Source organism: Nomascus leucogenys, chromosome 5 (genome assembly GCF_006542625.1).
Source record: "Nomascus leucogenys isolate Asia chromosome 5, Asia_NLE_v1, whole genome shotgun sequence".
NCBI lineage: Eukaryota > Metazoa > Chordata > Mammalia > Primates > Hylobatidae > Nomascus > Nomascus leucogenys.
Genome location: NC_044385.1, coordinates 41,265,119 through 41,280,094, shown reverse-complemented (window position 1 = coordinate 41,280,094; position 14,976 = coordinate 41,265,119). Strand labels below are relative to the sequence as shown.

The 14,976-nt window shown below is 40.8% G+C and overlaps 1 protein-coding gene and 1 non-coding gene across 2 annotated transcripts in view; both read right to left on the bottom strand.

Moving 5' to 3' along the window:
- PATJ (PATJ crumbs cell polarity complex component) overlaps positions 1 to 14,976 on the bottom strand; it is a 416,491-nt gene that overhangs the window by 324,914 nt on the left and 76,601 nt on the right. Inside the window, exons 15-16 of the mRNA XM_030812925.1 lie at positions 7,591 to 7,725; positions 2,310 to 2,471 (exon numbers count right to left, since the gene is read on the bottom strand). Coding sequence (XP_030668785.1) covers positions 2,310 to 2,471; positions 7,591 to 7,725 — 297 coding nt within the window. The remainder of the gene's footprint in view (positions 1 to 2,309; positions 2,472 to 7,590; positions 7,726 to 14,976) is intronic.
- LOC115835244 lies at positions 14,420 to 14,526 on the bottom strand. Its single transcript, XR_004030237.1, has one exon. It is a non-coding gene; the product is annotated as a U6 spliceosomal RNA (small nuclear RNA).

The following is a 14,976-nucleotide window of genomic DNA, read 5'->3' as shown; positions in this document are numbered from 1 at the left end:
AAAAGTAAAGTTCCAATGGCTAATACAACATGATTGATGTTTTACTGGGGCATTTAATACCCTCACTGATTACTGAGTATTCGAATTTTGGCTAAGCTGCCTAACCAGATAGGGTTTAAGAATATAAGATGGTATTAGGAGAAATGAAAAAAGAGACAGATGGAAAAAGAGCCAAGACTTTAAGAAACCACACACAATTATAAAACCTGTGTTTATAGAAATGTCAAGGCATTCAAGGTACATAAGATATTATACTGCAACCTGAAATATATCACTTTGATACAATCAATTCTGCATAACTCCTGTATTTACAGAATGGAAAGCAATCAACTAATGGGCAGCAAGGTTGACATTTAGCATAATTCAAAGCTGTTGTTCACCATTGTGGTAAAGCATGACAGACGGGGGCAGAGAGTCAGCAAGTGGGGTTTCTGATTTACACACCTTGCAAGATTAGATTAAAGGCATTGTTATCAGCCTTTAGAGGGAACCCACTACTCATATTTCATTTTGGTAAGGATAGCAAAAGTCACAAAAGTGTGGCATTTGAGTATCCTCCCTGAAATAGTTTTTACAAAAGTTAAACATTTTTTTAAAAAAGAGTCAACCAATAATCAAAAATTTACCAAGCCCCTCTTATATGCCTAATATAGACTAAAAACACTATGAAATAGAAAATAATTTTAAGATATGGCCTTTGCCCACAATGAGCTGGCAGTCTTCTTGGATAAACAAGATTAATACATACTAAAGTATCTATAAGACAGTGTTAGACCCTTATGTACTTCAGGACATAAGAAAACAAAAACGGATGGACTGGCAGAGACTCGAACAGCCATAGCTGACTGTTACTGAGCACTTCCCATGTGCAAGGCATTGTGTTAAGAACTTGCTCACATGACTGCATTTCCTTCTCCCACAAACTCATGAGATGGGTAAGTATGATAAGTATCACCATTTTTCAAAGGAAAAATATGAACAGAAAGTCATTTGCCCGAAGATTCACAATTATGAGGTAGTAGGGGCAGGATTAGTTTCATGTGTACTGAAATCCAGAACTTAAGTAAAAAGCCCCGTGAATCCAAACTGGTGTTTAGTGGAATTACAACCCAAAAGAGATTGAAAAGGGGGAAAAGTAGCATAAAAGATGAGGTTACTAATAGCATAAGATGGCAAAGCATGTGCTCAAAACTCTTCCAGCTGGGTACAGTGGCGCACACCTGTAATCCCAGCACTTTGGGAGGTTGAGGTGAGAGGATTGCTTCAGTCCAGGAGTTTGAGACCACCCTGGGAAATATGGCAAGACCCTGACTATACGAAAAAAATTTTTTAGTTAGCTGAGTGTGGTGGCATGTGCCTGGGTCCCAGCTACTTGGGAGGCTGAGGCGGGAGGGTTGCTTGAGCCCAGAAGGTCGAGGCTACAGTGAGCCATGTTCAAAACACTGTGCTCCAGCCTGGAGAGATCCTGTTTTGAGAGAAAAAAAAAAAACTCTTTTCATAATTACAATGCTCTTTTAAAAAAAAAAAAATAAAGAGTATCAAGAGCATATAAAGTGTTATTTCATTCTCTGATCTTCTGAAGGGTTTTATGGCAATTTCCAGACTCACTTTGAAATGTATCATAGAGTTTCTTTTTTTTTTTTTTTTTTTTTTGAGACGGACTTTCGCTCTTGTTGCCCAGGCTGGAGCACAATAATCTCAGCTCAGCGCAACCTCTGCCTCCTGGGTTCAAGTGATTTTCCTGCCTCAGCCTCCCAAGTTGCTGGGATTATAGGCATGCGCCACCATGCCTGGCTAATTTTTTGTACTTTTAGTAGAGACGGGGTTTCTGCATGTTGGTCAGGCTGGTCTCCAACTCCCGACCTTAGGTGATCCGCCCGCCTCGGCCTCCCAGAGTGCTAGGATTACAGGCATGAGCCACCGCGCCCAGCTGAGTTTCATATTTTTAAGGTTCTGAAAAAGGGGACTACATTAGATATGCAACTTTCTCAAACACCTTAAACTTATATAAGACAAACTGAGTTGAACTAAAAGCCAAAAGTAATGAATCCAGGCAATTACTAAAAAAACAGATTCTCTAAAATCAAAATGCATGTGCATCAATGTTGCCAACATGTCAAGGAAAGGGAAGGAAGGAATTTTTTGATGTTCAAGAGTAACAATTTGAAAAGCTATGCATTGTTGCCTTAGTCAAGTAAAAACAGAGCAGAGTGGAATGGTTTCCCCTCCCTTCATATTGCAGTACAGTCTTCGGGGCATCTTTGATGAATGGGCAGGCCTATGGGAACCGCACTATATTCATTTAGTACCTCTGTCTCAGGAAGAGAGGTTTCAGTGCGCCTTGGTTCATCTACAGAAGCCTCATCATCAAACAACCTCCGACAGCAAACCAAAGTAAAAGGGGGTGGCACTTCTTTAAGAAAGGAGACTGCTTCTCGGCGAGATTTTCCATAGAGCTGCGTGCCATTGACCTAGGAAGACAAGGGGATAAGTCAGAACTGAGGCAGCCCCAAATGAAAAAACAAAAATCTCTTATTTATATCCATCTACCAAAATGAAAACAGGACATCATTTTATTTTCCCTGTAAACAAGGGGCCTCGCTTTCATCATATTTATGATTAATTAATATGCAAATAAAAATGTTAGAAATCCTTAAACATTTTAAAATCTAAGGCTAAATCTTTGCGTGTATTGATGGATAAAGTACAAAATGCATGCAGAGTACGCCCTTACTGGGTAAGGGATCTACCTAATTTTTTGCAGCACTGTGGTTTCTCCTTTCTTTTTTTTTTTTTTTTTTGAGACGGAGTCTCGCTCTGTCACCCAGGCTGGCGTGCAGTGGCGCAATCTTGGCTCACTGCAAGCTCCGCCTCCCGGGTTCACGCCATTCTCCTGCCTCAGCCTCCGAGTAGCTGGGACTACAGGCGCCCGCCACCACGCCCGGCTAATTTTTTTTTTTTTTTTTTTTTTTTTGCTGCAAATGACAGGACTTTATTCTTTTTATGGCTGAATAGTATCCTATTTTCCTATCTATTCATCCGTTGATGGACAATTAAGTTGATTCTATAACTCTTCAATATATTGATTTCCTTTTTTTGGATATATATCCAGAAGTGGAATGAATGGACAACATGGTAGTCCTTGTTGGAGGGGGGAGGGACAGCATTAGGAGATATACCTAATGCTAAATGACGAGTTAATGGGTGCAGCAAAACAACATGGCACATGGGTACATATGTAACAAACCTGCACATTGTGCACATGTACCCTAAAACCTAAAGTATAATAAAAAAAAAACTAGCTAAAAAAGAAATGATGAGAAACATCATCAATCAAATGATGAGAATTTTTGGTATTTTTAGTAGAGACGGGGTTTCACCGTGGTCTCGATCTCCTGACCTCGTGATCCGCCCGCCTCGGCCTCCCAAAGTGCTGGGATTACAAGCGTGAGCCACCGCGCCCGGCCGTGGTTTCTCCTTTCAACACTCCAACGTCATATTCTCTCACCTACCTCTACTCAGCTCTCCTTAAACACAGTAAGTATCACTTACAGCCCTTTAAGACTGTTTCCCTTTGCATTTTCATTTTATAAGAATATCACCACCGAAATTTAAGGATGTTAAAAAAACTGTTTAATTTATTGCTTAAAGTATAGCTAATAAGTCTAGAATACTTGGCTGTCAAAATTTAACATCAGTCCACAATATTCATTCACATCCCATACATTCTTAATACCATTCTAGAAAAATAACTTCTATTGAAAAGAAATATACATAACTTTGCATCAGTTACATGCTCTGCTGATACAGCAATCAAGCATATATAGAAAATACTAAAATAATTTTTAAAATAATTTTATGCAAGTGTCTCATATGTTTAAAGGAAAAAAGTATTCCTTATTAACGATTAATCCTTGTCACCAAAAAATCATCTAAATTTCATATTACTTTTGGCGCATAATAATAATACTTGGCACCAAAGATGATTTGGCTACATAATTCTAATTTTTCATATATATGACTTGAGCTCAAAGGGTCCTGTCAGTTCTAACTATAGGTCTCTAAAAGCTGATCTGTCTGCTACTCCCAAAAAGCTGAGGCATGAACAGAATCTGGGCAACAAATAATCTTTTCGCATCTGACTCCTGCCCTCCTGGGAGGGTTTAGAAGCATTATTTGTTTTCAAGATATTTCTAGTCTGGCATTAATTTCTAATAGGTGCCGTGCTAATGTTGAGATAACTGGCCAGCCTGACTTTACTGGGAGAAGCCCTTCTACAAATCTTTCACTGCACCAAAGAGGAAGAGGACACTGGGTTGCTGGAAGCCTTGAGCAGAGGGCTGAGTCTCAGGTCCACTATTCCTGGGAACCACTCTCAAGCCTGCAACATATCAAGCACTTTGCCATCAAGTCAGACATATCTCCCTGCCTCTTAATTATTTACAAGGAAACCACCACATGGTAAAGAGACCCACGTGCACTTTAGGAAGCTAGCTCTACTGGAAAGTCTTCATGACAAATGAAGAGGTCTAGGGGACAGCAAGCTCAGCAGCTGATGAAAGGTTTTACCTTGGGATAACTGCAAGTCAACCTTTACATAAGAAGAGGCAGGGAGGTACCCATCAATGGTCACACCGTATCCATGATTTCAACTGTTGTCACAAATGCACAAAGTTCTAAAATCAACTAAATGGGTAGTAACTTATACTAAAAGAATTCAAGGAGATAGAATCAGAGCAGGAATTCTACCCATACATGAGTATGAGTTTGTGTTGCACTTCAACAAATTAGAAAGTCACTTTTCAGGTTTTTATCTTGGAGTACCTTTAAATATTTATTTATCTCATTATTATTCATTTGAATTGTCTCCAATTATTATACCAGTGCCTGGTAGTCCTCCTCACTGCTCTGTTGCTAAAGGGATTGGTCACATTTCCCATTACCAACTCCTATCTAAGGGGATTTATAGCTGCTGTAAATAGCTGTTCTGGGCTGAGACTTGGCACAGTGTTCTAACCCCAAAGCATATTTGTGTTTCTGGTTTTAAGTTCCAAGGAGTACATTACACACACACACACACACACACACACACACACACACGACACTTTGAGTTCAGGAGTTTATTTGGCTAACTGTACTGAGACTTTTAAATTTTGTATTTTTGGTTATTCAGAAGAAGCTAACTTGGCTAACTGTACAGAGACTTTTAAATTTTGTATTTTTGGTTATTCAGAAGAAGCTAATTTTTATTTTAGAATTCATAATACTTCTCAAGGTCCTTCAACTTGTGACCCTCCTAAGTGCTGTCAAATCTCGAGTATCCCAAGTTTTTAACTGGAAAATGCACACACACATACACACTTCCAGAGTACAGAACATCGCACAAGTGCGGCCCCACTATTTTACCACATCCAACCATCATCCCAGCCCATAAAGCCTGTTAATATGCCTTTTTCACAGTGATAACATTGCCAATGCCCCTCAATGAGATACTGCTTTATAATTTACAGGGATGGTATTTCATTAGATCCTTACAGGCGCATAGTGAAGTGGGCATTTATTGATGAAGGAACTGATTCTCAACAAAGTCAAGTGACATGCCAAGGGACACATGCTAACCTGTGGCAATTCAGACCAAAAGTGGCTTTTCTGACTCCAAATCTGTGCTTCTTTCCTTATCCCAAGCTCTTTCACCAGATTATCTATATTTAAGAATTCAAAAACTCTTCACACTACCTTATTATAGCACATTCTTTTACAAGGTGGTAGGCCCATGCGACCCTAGTCTTGGCTAAAGCATACAGAATTCAGCTGATGGCTGGGATCACCTATACTTGCTCTACTGTGATCCAGCCAACATTTCTTTAGCGCCTACCACATACTAGTAGTGATTTATACTTAATACCACCAAATTTCACACTTAAAAATGGTTAAAATGGGCCAGGCATGGTGGCTCATGACTGTAATTCCAGTACTTTGGGAGGCTGAGGTAGAAGAATTGCTTGAGGCCAGGCGTTCAAGACCAGCATGGGCAAAATAGCAAAACTCCGTCTCCACAAAATAACTAAAAAATTAGCTGGGCATGGTGGCACACAGCTATGGTCCTAGCTACTCGGGAGGTTGAGGTGAGAAGATTGCTTGAGCCCAGGAGTTTGATGCTGCAGTAAGCTATGATCACACCACTGCACTCCAGCCCAGGCAACAGAGTGAGACTCTGACTCTAAAAAAAAAAAAGGAAAAAAGGTTAAAATGGTAAATTTCATGTTATATATATTTTGCCACCAAAAAAAAAAAAAAAAACAGTGGACAGGGTACAGTGGCTCACACATGTAATCCCAGCACTTTGGGAGACTGAGGTGGGTGGATTGTTTGAGTTCAGGGGTTTGAGACCAGCTTGGGCAACATAGCAAGGCCTCGTCTCAAAAAAAAAAAAAAAGTGAATTAAATTGGTTATACTCATACCTCTACTTGTCCTAAACAAATGTATCTCATTTCTCAACACCTAATAACTACATACTACAGCAATAGTCTCCAATCTACAAATGATCATGTATGATATCCACAAAGATATGCCCGTGCCCAGCCAATAAGAAGAGGAAGACCAAAAAGAAAGCATAATTATTCTGATAAAACGTAGGGCATTAATCTGCAATAAGAAGCCCAATACCATTCCCTTGAACACCTCTAAAAATAAGCAACTTACTACATCTTAGGACTCCAATACCCTACCCTCCCATGCTTATGACAGAATTTGATAACTAGTCATAGCACTTTCCCTCTAAAATTGAAATTATACCAGAATCCTTCCCATTATATTCCTTTAGGTAGCTGGACACTACTAATAAATTGCAATTACACCCAACATGAGACCTACTTGCTATCTCTGTCATTTCACTGTGAACAAACATAAATTTTAGAAAAAAAAACAAAACTCTAACACTAAGGCCCATGGGATTCTGATCTTGGCTAAAGCTACTAGGTTGATTCTATTGAATCCAACCTAGGGCTTCTTGTGTATCCTAACTCTTGGGAGAACCCTCTTCTATGCAGTCTTTTTGTGTAACCATTCCCCAAGACCTTTCCTCTCAAGAAAGTCCTTTCAAAGCAGAGGTGCTCTAGAACTGCTTTGATTAAAGAGAGGCTGGAGAGCCTGGGCAAGCCCAATAGAGGCTGCCATTTTGAGGGAGAAGTCCCAAGGAGAAAATGTGAAAACCAGTATGCCTGAGGTCATTCAGCTGTAATCTTTGTTAGAAATAATCAATAAAAGCTGCAAATAAATGTGGCTATATGTTGCAACAAGGCTCAGGGATTCAAATTTTGCTAAAAAAGAATGTTAATATGCTATCCAACTTCTTTCCTGGTCATTCATTTAAATAAAGAACATCCCAGGAGCCCCAAAGATGGGGAAAATAAAATGAAAGCGTAGCTACTTCCTTTATCATCCAGTAACCTGTTGGGTTTTTTTCAATCTAAGAGGCTCATATTACATTGGCATTGGTAACACTATAACTCAGGGGATTTGTGATGAGAATACATTTTCCTAAAACTTACGAATTCCTGCCTGTGTCTTTCTTTCCCCATAAATTTTACCTCAAGCAGCTCATCTTCTGGCTGTAGGAGACCCAATGTATCAACAGGACCACCAGAAACAATTGAAGAAATATAATGGTGCCCATCAAAGGAATCCACTTCCACACCAAGCCTCAGAGTGTGAATAGGCAGCAGCTGTAGCAAAACACAAAGCAATGATCAAACATGACAATGACACATCCGGCTATTCATCCTCCATCCGGTGCTATTTTGAAGTGAAAAACCCCACCTCTTGAATTAGATCACCAAAATCCTAAAAGAGGACAATAATGGGAAAATTAGCTTCAGGTAAAATTATGAAGTCATTGGTCATCTTGTTCTCACTTCTCTTTTCTTCCGGATTCCCTGGAAATGAGGAGACAGATGTATACAGTCTTACCTTCAATTCTAAGCTCCAGGCAGTTTACACTTCCGTAGTCCCCAGTATATGTGCTGTGTTTCACTTTTCTATGGGACTCCCCATCCCCTAGAACATCCTAACTTTTCTTTATTATCTAATTAACTTCTACTCACACTAAATGCCACAGCAGGAAGCCCTGAGTTCATAAGCCTCCATCTGGGGTTCAAGACCACCCTCTGTACATCTCCATCATAGCTCACAACATACTGGGCTTAGAATTTCTTTTTCATTTTTTTTGAGATAGAGTCTCGCTCTGTTGCCTAGGCTGGAGTGCAGAAGTATAGTGGTGCAATTTCAGCTCACTGTAACCTCCACCTCCCGGGTTCAAGCAATTCTCATGCCTCAGGTTCCCAAGTAGCTGGGACTACAGGCGTGCGCTGCCGTGCCCGGCTATTTTTTTTTGTATTTTTAGTAGAGACGAGGTTTCGCCATGTTGAGAATTCCTAGTTTCTTGATTGTCCCTCTTCCACTCCTTACCTGAATGCAGAGTCTGTACCTTTAATCTTCATAACTTCATCCCTGGAACAGTACCTGGCACTAAACATGAGCTCATTAAATGTTATTTGAACTAATCCATGAAAAATAGTGCCTCATTTAAGATGTCCTTTTCCATCTAGCCAACTTAAGTGAAAACATTTCCGATTTCGGAAAGGCAATCGTTTATCCATTCTAGGTCTGTGAGGATTCATATGGGCTAAGATACGAGTCAAGGGCTGAGAAACTCTAGCCAATGTCGAGTAAAGAGATGAATGTCTCAGTTGCACTCATCTTTGTTGGTTGTAACGGTCAAAGGCATTCACCAAACTCCATTCCCCTGACTTTCAAAGACAGACTAAAGATTTCTCATTGTGGCTTATAATCTCAAATATGGTAAATGGTACTCATGATGATTTACATTTCCTGTATCAATAGTCTGATACCTAAAAAACATCAGACCTATCTCGAACTATATTTTATAAGGAGAAAACCCTACACAGGGTGGCAGTGCATCCACCATGTGGCTGTCTTCCTCTTCTGTGATTCTCTATCCCTGAGCTTGCCACCTCCCTCAGTCTTCTGCTTTCAGTCCCCAGAGTGCCACAGGCCTTCCTTCAGACAACATCTGAGGCTCACTTCTGTCTCACTATAGACATGCAGACAAATGTGAAGTGGCAAGGAGTCTGGCTGACTAAGACCTCAACACGCACATGAGGGACTTCTAGCCCTGGGATAATTTCCTGAAAATTAAGTGCTCCTGACCACTAAGCACTTCAGGATCTACGACCATCTCTGGCAAGAAGATGTTCTAGTTCTGTAAATGAAAGGTTAAGATAGTTTTTCCAGCCGGGCGCGACAGCTCACGCCTGTAATCCCAACACTTTGGGAGGCCGAAGTGGGAGGATCACGAGGCCAGGTGATCAAGACCATCCTGGCTAACACGGTGAAACCCCGTCTCTACTAAAAACACAAAAAAATTAGCCGGGCATGGTGGCAGGCGCCTGTAGTCCCAGCTACTTGGGAGGCTGAGGCAGGAGAATGGCGTAAGTAAACCTGGGAGGTGGAGCTTGCAGTGAGCCGAGATCGTGCCACTGCACTCCAGCCTGGGCGACAGAGCAAGACTCTGCCTCAAAAAAAAAAAAGATAGTTTTTCCTCCTGTTCCCTCTCTGTGCTTTCTTTCTTCCTCACTGTTACCACTTCATTCTCTTGTCATTGTACCAAATCATGGGTATGGATAGCTAAGGAGATATTAGTGTCATGTAGCAGGACATCTAAAGGAGGTGAGGAAAAGCTCTCAGAGAAATGTTTCTGTATTAACAGTTCACCACTCATCTCTGCCAACTGTCTTCCTTCCTTGTTTATGAGCCAGATGCTACAGTGCAGAGAGTTGCCAGTGAATCCACCATAGCTCATCCCCAGTGCGGTGCTGGGGCTTATACTGGCTTGAGAGCAGACTGTTAAATTTTCACTGATTTTGCAAGCCAGTTGTTAAACACAGCTATTATTTAAAATTAAGCCATATAAAGTTACAATTAATAAAAATAAATGGGCTGGGCGCGGTGGCTCACGCTTGTAATCCCAGCACTTTGGGAGGCCGAGGCGGGCGGATCACGAGGTCAGGAGATCGAGACCACGGTGAAACCCCGTCTCTACTAAAAATACAAAAAAAAATTAGCCGGGCGTGGTGGCGGGTGCTTGTAGTCCCAGCTACTCGGAGAGGCTGAGGCAGGAGAATTGCGTGAACCTGGGAGGCGGAGCTTGCAGTGAGCAGAGATTGCACCACTGCACACTCCAGCCTGAGCGACAGAGCGAGACTCCATCTCAAAAAATAAAAATAAAAATAAATGTAGGCCGGGTGTGGTAGCTCACACCTTTAATCCCAACACTTTGGGAGGCCAAGGCGGGCAGATCACCTGAGGTAGTGAGTTCAAGACCAGCCCGACTAACATGGAGAAACCCCATCTCTACTAAAAATACACAATTAACTGAGTGTGGTGGCAGATGCCTGTAATCCCAGCTATTCAGGAGGCTAAGGCAGGAAAATCACTTGAGCCCAGGAGGCAGAGGTTGCAGTGAGCTGAGACTGAGCCATTGCACTCTAGCCTGGGCAATAAGACTGAAACTCCGTCTCTAAATAAATAAATAAATAAATAGGCCAGGCGCAGTGGCTCACGCCTGTAATCCCAACACTTTGGGAGGCCGATACGGGTGGATTGCCTGAGGTCAGGAGTTCAAGACCAGCCTGGCCAACTGAAACCCTGTCTCTACTAAAAATATAAAAATTAGCTGAGCATGGTGGGGCACACCTGTAATCCCAGCTACTTGGGAGGCTGAGGCAGGAGAATTCCTCGAACCCAGGAGGCAGAGGTTGCAGTGAGCCGAGATTGTGCCATTGCACTCCAGCCTGGGCAACAGAGCGAGACTCCATCTCAAAAAATAAATTAATTAATTAATTAAATAAAGTAAAATAAAAAATAAAAATAAATATAACAAGTACTCAAAATGCACTACTTCCTAATTATTTTTCACTTTTTTACTAATGTCTATGTTCATGAAGTGATTTATATCTACTACATCTGTACAGAGAGGAACACTCTCTATCAGAACTCAAAGAATACTGAGGGGTGGATAACTGAAAGAGACACACGAAGTGCTTGATTTGGTTAGCTGCTAAATGCAGGTGGGACAAGTAATTAAACAGTCTTACTCCTACAGAGAAGCCTGCAGCAATGAAGCACTACTGTGCATTGCCTCTTAGCTCACCGATCAGTGACGCCATTTTGGTAGCTTTATATCTGCCATGGTGGGAGTATTTACACCACAGATATTGGTACATGCTACAAATTAGAGCTGCCTTCCCACCTGCGTCCCCCCACCGCCACCTGCCGCCCCATGCTGCTTTTGAGAGCTAGAAACTTACCAGCATACCACTGATCTATAATATAGTTTGGACATGATATCCAGCATATATGTACAGGGTATAAACTGTGTGCAAGGCATTGGGCTATGAGCTGGAAATACAGGATGAAGTCTTTGCCCTCCTAGAACTAACATCTAGCATGGCAGACAGATAATAAATAGGCAAAAAGGTAAGTAGACAAAGCAAATACATAAATAAACAACCAATCAACAAGCAGCAGGATTATCACAGTCCTGATATGATAGGCAAAGAATATAAGGAAATGCATCCAAGGAATGTGTGACCATTGTGTGAAAAACAAACAAGCAGTTACTAATTGTGTTAAATGCTGCAAGGAATCAGGGTTATGATATCAGAGCCCCACTAGTGGAGGCCATTTTGGAAAGTTGGTCAGAGCAGGCTCCACACTGAAGGGGACACTTAAGGTGAGACTTGAGGGATAACAGTGAGTCAGCCCTACAAAAAAGCCTACTGGGGGATGGCTGTGGGAGGTGAGCAAAAAGGATAATTGCTAAATTTCTGGTTTGAGCAAATGAGTAAATGGTGGTAACAACTTCTGCATAGAAATAAGTGCCCAAATTAAAACAAAGATCCTGCTGTACACAGAGATCTTTGCTACTTACATAATAATATGCCCTCATACAAGATAAAAGGGTTAAGGCAAGAACTGGTCCCAATCCACATCTATTCATATGATGACCCCCATTCCCACCTCCATGGAACAGCTGGAGTCAGGATTCACAGAGGCTCACCCATGTCATCCCGTGCCCTCCACACATGGGCTGTGCCTTCTAGGCTATTCCCCTAGGTATCTGTAAACACCACATGCTCCCTAGAAAACTTAAATGGTGAACAAAACATGCTCTATCTTCAATTAGGCTGAACAAATAAACCAGAAATGATGTTTATGAAATCTGTCAATCTGAAGGATGCCTACCTAATATTAGTTCTGAATCTAAATCTGAGTACAGCTGAGTTACTAAGATTTCATGTTACATTGCTGCAGGCTTCTCTCTGCGGGAGCAGGACTGTTTAATTACCTGTCCCAGCTGCATTTAGCAACTAAACAAATCAAGCATTTCATCTGTCTGTTTTAGTTGTCCACCCCTTTCAGTATGCAGAGTTCTTAGCAGAAAGTACTGAAATGACAGTGAGTGAAACAGATGATTGGTGCCTTCACACACACTGCATGTCATGCTTTTTGATGCTTATTCAACGTGCTTTGTGAGCGGTTCTATTTAAACTGACAAAGTTAATGAGCAACAGGATTTTCATGATCCTAATATAAGTAAAGGATACAAGGAAATGCATTCAAGGGAAGCGTGGCCATTGTGTGCTTTACTGTCAGTGCAAAAATGAAGATCAAATGAGATCAAGAAGGCTTGAGGCCTTCTGCCCACAAGTGGTGAGACCTATCATGAAACAAACTACAGCCCATTCATTTTGCTCAAAGCTTTACTTTTAGGATACTATAACAGGATATCAAAATGCTTAAGTAGGAATATAAATGATATTGCTTCAGGGGGAGAAGAAACTTCTGGAAAGGAATGCTTCGAAAAGGTGTCAGTGGGATGGGGAAGGATTTTCCAAAAATGTTGAACTTGACAGAAAATAGAACAGAAAGAACCCATGATTGGTTCTTGTAACTCTCATACACAAAGTATTAAATAGCCATTTATGTTTAAAGATTAGGGAGTTACTAAATTTACCATAAATAAAAAACAAACTTTTCAAGAATGAGGCTACAAGTTTTAAAGTAATGGAAAACCACAAGCAAGATGGCCTCCGAACTTAGGTGTGCCCCCTCAGAGGTTATACAAAACAATCGATCCATTAGAGCTTCATTTATGTTTTTTCTCACCCTTCCAAAATTTTATTTTATTTTATTTTATTTGAGACAGAGTTTCGCTCTTGTTGCCCAGGCTGGAGTGCAATGGTGTGATCTCGGCTCACTGCAACCACCGCCTCTCAAGTTTAAGTGATTCTGCCTTAACCTCCCCAGCAGCTGGGATTACAGGTGCACACCACCATGCCCGGCTAATTTTTGTATTTTTAGTAGAGATGGGGTTTCATCATGTTGGTCAGGCTGGTCTCGAGCCCCTGACCTCAGGTGATCCACCCACCTCGGCCTCCCAAAGTGCTAGGATTACAGGCGTGAGTCACTGCTCCCGGTCCCTTCCAAAATTTTAATTCAGAATGTTCAAAAAATGTGTAACAGGTACTCTGTTGTACAGTAGTAAATTGAAAGTTCTCTTCAGTCACCTAATATTAAGGTCAAACATCAGTTGCTATTTAGCATTTTGTATATAATTTATGTTTCCTGCCTGGCCCATGTGATATATCTGAATTTTTGATACTTGAACTAACACTTTGCATTTGGCTTTCTCCCCCTACCTATGTTCACGGTAGTGCCTTCACCTGAAATACTCATTGTACTCATTTGTACTCCAAATCTATTCTTCAGAGTATAGTTCAAATGCCATCCTACCAATAAGCCTCCATCTGTCTTGAGGAAGTAATATCCTTCTAGAACACACATTAGGCATTTTAGCAATATCTGAATAATAATTCTCTACAGACTGAGGCAAGAAAGGAATCAAAATTCCCTTTAGGAACCTTACCCCAAACCTACAGAATCAGAGTATCAGCAAGGAGGAACAAAATAGGGCATGTGTATTTTGAAAAAGCTCCTCTGATGTTTCTGATACGCCACCTGCACTACTAGGTAACCACTGCTACTATAGTTGATTCTGTGTCTTAACGTTCTCCACTTAAAAAGAGAGCAGCAAAGTATAAAATTACATCCTTGAGAACTGGTAACAGCATTGCTTCTGTGGATGAGAGGACTGGGGTGGGAGAAAAAAAATCACCTTTTGCAGTACATATTTCTATACCTTTTAAATTGTATGTCTTGCCCATATATTATCTATTTAAAATTTAAAAGAAGAAAAAAGAATGATGCAAGCTTAGAAGCCAGATAACCCTTGATTTGTTTCCTTTTTTGAAAATTTTTTTATAAATTTATTTTTTAATAGTTCTGGAACACTTCACGAATTTGTGTGTCATCCTTGCACAGGGGCCATGCTAATCTTCTCTGTATCATTCCAATTTTAGTATATGTGCTGCCTAAGCAAGCACGTGATTTGTTTCCTAATTCCACCCCCTTACTAGCTGCATATGATCTTGGGCAAGTTACTTTACCTGCCTGACAGTCAAGTTTCCCATATTAAAAATGGGAAGGGGAAAATGCTTGCTGACCAATACAGGTTACTATTAGAAATATAGAAGAAAATATATTTAAAGCAAAGAACCGGCCCTCGTAACTGAACAGTAACATCCACTATAACTATTGGAAAGCCCAGTACATCCCACTTGCCTTAAAAATTATATTTGTTCAGTATAAAGTGGTTGGGGAGAAACCATATTTTAATGTTCTCTGGGTCAGGAAATGTAACTCAAGAGAGAAATAAAGTTAAATTTTTCACCTGTTTTGTCAAAACCAGAGAGCAGGACCTGGTGTTTTTGTTTCCCACACAAGTGATATTACTGATGCTCACTTCATATTACAATTGATGGCCAGCAGAAAGG